Below are 5,765 nucleotides of genomic sequence, written 5' to 3'. Positions count from 1 at the left end.
TATATATATATTTATATATGACTTCTTTTCTTCTCCATGTATTTTTCTTCATTAATGGAGATACTCTAATGGTAGATTAAAATTCTGATTGAATTGAATAGTGCTTTCGTTTATATATGGCTGCGTTCAGCAGAACACAATAGTTTTTTGCAACCGTTTTATGATTTTCTGCTGAAATTAGCCATTCCTCTTGATCTAAATGCATAATCAGCGCGTAGAAAACTTCCAACAGTTGTAAACGTTCTGCTGAACGCAGCCTATCTGTTTCGCAAAAATGTGTTGACATTTGTATGCATAATACAACATTTTGTTTCCAAGATTTATTTTAGTTATTGACAAATTATTTAATATTACTCTAAGATTTATCGAGTTTTGCTTTCTTCGGTTTGTGTCTCATTATGTGCTTATGTGGCCTCTTTGTACCAGTTTTTGTTTGAAACAAATCTAAAATAGAATCACAATGTTGTTTAGTAAATTAAATATCTCTAATATATTTAAAATATTAAATTCTAAACATATTTATACCTTTATCAGGCTCTTCTCCTACTTCTTCACGATAATACTGCGCATCGTCATCTTCCTCCAGTTCACTCTTTTCAGTAGATTCCTTCGCAATTTTTTGTAGGAGCATATCATTTTCTCTCTTCTTCCGAATTCCTTTCAATGATTTCTCTTTATGTTCTTGCTTTTGTACTTCTTTCTTTTTCTTATTTTCTTCCTGCAATCTTTTTCTTTTTTCCTTCAATTTCTTCTTTTCTTCTCTTCTTTTCTTTATTGCAAGTTTCTCCTCTTCTGTTTTATGTATAAATTCATGATAAAGTACTTCACCATCGAGGAGTCCATTCTCCACTTTGATTAACTAAAACACATACAGTTAACGTTAGAAAGATCAAGATATCTATAAATTTATTACTTGTATTAATCTCAATTCATTTTTTAACCTGCAATGTTATTCTCGGTCCCAGTTCGAATAATCTAATTGCACTTTTAGAATTAGCTTGATTTCCTCTTGAAGACAATTTTTGTGATAACGTGACATGACTATTTTCATCATCTTCTGCTTCACTTTCGGACATGGTCGGTTTTGTTAAAAACTCCGAAATATCTTGACATTTAGATAAATTCGGTATTTTAGCTTGCACTAATTTTTTTATACCTTTTGATAAACCTACAGGTACAACTTTGATCGCATAATGTCTGAAGTCAATGGTTTTAGATGTTGTATTGTAATTTAAACATATACAACGACGGATTGTGCTCAAATTAATCTATAAAAATATTTTAACAAGTTAATGGTTCTTAAATTAACTGTTTTAAATTAACTGTTTTAAATTAACTGTTTTAAATTGCATTTCTTAAATTAACTTGTTTTACTTACAGTAGTCAAATTTATAGTTGGAAACATGTTCTGAAAAGTAGAAGCTATAAGTTTTAGTTGCATGCCTTCCCCACTGAAATTATTTAAAATCAATAGAGGAGAACTTTTGAAGGCTTCCTCGTATACCAGCTGCTTCTTTAACATAGATATAACATCTCGTGTCAAGGAAAAACTATGTATCTTGAAAGTAAGTGTAGGTCCTCTAGGCAATCTATAATAATATTAAAAAATATTATCCAATAAATCGATTCACGAATTAATTAAAATAACCATCTTAGTTTTCTTATTGAAAAATTTCATTAAAACGAATACAGTACTTGCAAAGCTTAAGGTACATTCCCAATTCTGTTTTTGTGAATATACACATGTGACTAACATGCAGCACGCTTGCAACAGAGACAAAGTCTTTAATAGTATTTTTCTTTCGAACTTTCAAAGATGAAGCTGTAAAAGGTTCCATAACTTTGCGAAAATCTTTAGTAAGATCAATGATATGATCTCCTGGCAACCCACGATGGAATACAAAAGAATGAGGTGCTTTCACCAACTCTTCCTTCTCTCCCACATTTATTTGCTTATTTCGTTTCACACATCGGCCCTAAATGAAACATTTATTTTAATTATAAAACTAAACTGTCTTTAATTATTAGTATATTATTAGTATATTATTCTCACAGCAAAATTGTTACAATTGTGCATAACATATAGAGACTCAATAATTTTTATATTAACTTAATGATAATTTTATTAAATATTTTTTTTAGTTGCTAATTTATATTATATTTCATTTGTATAATTGTGTTTGCAAATAACGAAAATGATACCTTTCTTTTATGACCCATTTTTAGCTAAGTTATTAGATTAGAATTCTTAAACTTTTTAGGTTAGAATCAGAATTCAGTACGTGATTGAAGGCACAACAAATCAAATGAATGAACTTCACATAAAAATTCTAGATTTAAACATAAAGAGAGAGCCAATAATTTACTTTCTTATTTTAAATATAAAATAATATTATCTTCTCTCTCTTGATCACTTTTTCTTGCGCTATACATGCTCACGTATCCCACGTGTGTTTAAAGTAGAAACCTATTATAAATCATAAATTAGAAATTAGGAATTAGAAACACACTTCAATTTTCAGAAAAATAAAATATATTAAGAAACCATTTTTCTTGAGAAATAGAAAATTAAAAATTAATATTTGTTTTATAATTTAAAATTTTTACAAAAAAAATTTTAATTGACAATCGATAAGTTATCCATCATCGCCTATATAGTAAATAACTTTATTGGCTACTAATTAAGTTAATTACTATCCATCACGTATAATATATAAATCTCTATAATTATCGATATATTATGATACATATTAATTATATATACACCTGCGCGCGCGCGCGCGCGCGTGTGTGTGTGTGTGTGTGTGTGTGTGTGTATAATATTATGTTATTATTCCAATTGTCAGTTCATTTTCGAATGAAAAAAGAATTCTTTTCAGAATTGTTTAGAAAAAAATTCTTTTTGTATCTGAAAATGAATTCTAAATTGATGACATAACAATTGCATTCTTTTTAAATTTATTTTGCACTCTCTGTGTTATCTGGATATTTAGATTAGACATAAGACATTTAAAAGATATCTTTTAGATATCTTATACAACATAAATGTTGCATAAGATATTGTTATTCTTTTCCTAAAAATAGAAAAAAAACAAGTATAGATAACACGACAGAAACTATTAAGAAAATACAACAAATGACAAGAAAAAAAATAAAATTATAGTATAAACGTCTCTTTATTTTTAAATATATAATAATTATTTGAATTTATAATTATTGTTTAAAAATTTTAGTATAATATGTACATATGTCTGTCATTGAAGAAAACGATAAAAAATACAATATAAATGCAAATAAGTAAATATTTTTTTTTGTATTTTTTAGAACGAGTATATTATATAAAAGATATATTTATATATTCAGAATATATTCAGAATCAATAAAAGACCAGCATCCAGCTAAAAGCATTTATGAAAACACAAAGAAATCAAAGCTTACACGGTTTAACTGGATTTTAAATACTTGTATGATTTTTGCATGAATTTATATGATTTTTCGATCTTTGAAAATGCTAACTCTACTAAACTATCGCAGTATTATCACGAGTTAAATTGACGAGCAATTTAACAAATATTTGATGCAATTCCCATCTTCGAAACGATCTTAATAATGTTGATTAACATATTAAATTTGTAAATAACTAATTCTTATTGCGAGAAATATTATCTCGGCCGGGAGTCGAACCCGAATCTCTTGCATTTTGTGCGAACATCCTAAGCCTTTAGACTACCGAGACCTTATGCCCTTATTCATAGTCAGGCCTTATATTTAAGACTTCCTTAAATTTATCTTCAGATACTCTACGAATTATTTCATTGATTACATCTAAAAATAAATTTAAGGAAGCCTTAAGTACAAGATCTGACTATGAATACGGGCATTAGTAATATTCTTCGCAATAATTGGCATATGAAGGAATAACTCTTTGGCGATATAATAATCTCTTTGGCGACATAAATAAACAATATAACATATTATAGGATCATACATGTGACAAACTATAGAAATCAAAGCCTTAATTGTTAGTCAATTTAATTCGTGATAATATTAGTTAGTAATTTAGAGTTAGCGTTTTCAAAGATCGAAAAATCATTTCGGCATGCGTTTTTGGAGACTACTACTTATATACTACTTATATACTATTTATATACTACGTACGTAGTATACAAATTCACGAAAGAATCATACATTTAAGATCCAGCTAGACCGATTTGATTTCTATAGTTTGTGTTATCACATACACGATTCTATAATATGTTATATCGTTTATGAAAAGTTCGATTTATATTCTCAATGTGCATTCGGAATATCAAAAGAATTTTTACATAATGTTCAAATTATAATGAAATGTTCAGAATATTAATTGTATTAACACTCTTGTATATCACGAAAAATACTCGCAAACTGTATACATTCCCGTCGACAAATAATCATATATATATAAAAAGATGCATTAATTAGTAAATAAGAATCACATGAAAAAGAATATAAGCGCAACATAATACAATAAATAAATCTGTTAAAAATATATTAATTAAAAGTATATTAATTAAAAATATATTAATCGCCTAAAAAGACAAAATATCATCTATTTCCAAAAATTTGAAATAGATTTTGAAACAGATAGTGTTTTAAGCTGCTTTAAATACTAATTAAGTATAATCATCATAAGTATATCATCGTAATAAAAAATAAACAGCATAAAAATCGAAGCTCCGCGTATAATTTCAAATACTTGTTTCTTTTCATAAAAATTGTCGTTTCTCTTTGGCTCCATAGCAAGACTGAGTATTACGCGACATGCACAGATTACGATGCATGAATATTTAGATATGTGATGTGCATGTTCGAATACATTATAATTGATGCAACTTTATGATTCCGAATGTATAATAAAAATATATATCAAAGAGAATAAGAATTTCATTGTACTTGAATGTAAAAAATAACGTAAAAAGTATAATAATATCTTATGAATTGAATATGTGATTTCTTCAACGTTCATACTTTTGAGAAAGAGTTTCACAAAACAAGAATATGACAATTACATCTTGAACATTTTCCAAATTTTTAATAACCATTGCATTTATTTAATATTATATTTCTCGTTTTATTTTATTCCCTTGTATATTCTTATCGAATCAAAACTTTATTTCAGAAAATTTACTTCATTGATATTATTTTATTATTATTTTTATTAATGCGAGATAAGATTTGCGCCTCAACTTTCCATCAAGAAATCCCAACAAGAAATCATCAATTATCCGTTTCTATTAATATAATTTAATTTTAATTTCAGTTCAACTAATTCTTTTTTTTTAGTTCTAAAAGTTTAAAAAAAGATGAAGGATAAAATCCAAATTATAATCTAGATTAAAATCAATCTGCATTAAAATAGAAATGAGTATTAAATATCGAAATAATCGATATTATACTATCGACTTATCGACATTAATTCAATAAGTCATCTTTTCAAGGAGGAATATAGAATATAACTTTAATCTCGGTTTAACTTGCTCTTCACCTTTTTTTAATTCTTAAAACTAAAAAAAAATGAAGAGTAAATTAAATCGAGATTAAAGTTAATCTACATTGATGGAAACAACAGATATTAGACAAAAAAAAACGAGAAGAAATTAAAAGCATGATAAAATTATTTTGTAAAAATTTATAGATGTGACAAAAACATTATTGAATGATAATCGGATATTCGGATAATCGGATTAATAATCGTTTAAATGCATGAGACGTGCCATGAAGATGTC

The 5,765-nt window shown here is 26.7% G+C and overlaps 1 protein-coding gene across 1 annotated transcript; it reads right to left on the bottom strand.

The window, feature by feature from the left end:
* Positions 1-108: 108 nt before the first annotated feature.
* LOC108685903 (protein Peter pan) lies at positions 109-2,357 on the bottom strand. The gene is made up of 6 exons (XM_018190924.1): positions 2,203-2,357; positions 1,696-1,976; positions 1,379-1,589; positions 942-1,268; positions 526-859; positions 109-444 (listed from the first exon to the last, which is right to left on the bottom strand). Exons 1-6 carry the CDS (start codon positions 2,218-2,220, stop codon positions 356-358), a joined length of 1,260 nt encoding a protein of 419 aa, XP_018046413.1. The 5' UTR covers positions 2,221-2,357; the 3' UTR covers positions 109-355.
* Between the last annotated feature and the right edge of the window lie 3,408 nt (positions 2,358-5,765).

This window comes from Atta colombica, unplaced genomic scaffold (genome assembly GCF_001594045.1).
Source record: "Atta colombica isolate Treedump-2 unplaced genomic scaffold, Acol1.0 scaffold100, whole genome shotgun sequence".
Lineage (NCBI taxonomy): Eukaryota > Metazoa > Arthropoda > Insecta > Hymenoptera > Formicidae > Atta > Atta colombica.
The sequence above is the reverse complement of the archived record's forward strand: the minus strand, read 5'-3'. Positions and strand labels throughout refer to the sequence as shown.

Excerpts from the sequence above, each read along its gene's own strand:
- LOC108685903 (XM_018190924.1), bottom strand. Across the intron at positions 860-941 it reads GACCGAGAATAACATTGCAG|TTAATCAAAGTGGAGAATGG; the intron begins GTTAAAAAATGA and ends TATGTGTTTTAG. Across the intron at positions 445-525 it reads AGGAGAAGAGCCTGATAAAG|ATTTGTTTCAAACAAAAACT; the intron begins GTATAAATATGT and ends ATTCTATTTTAG.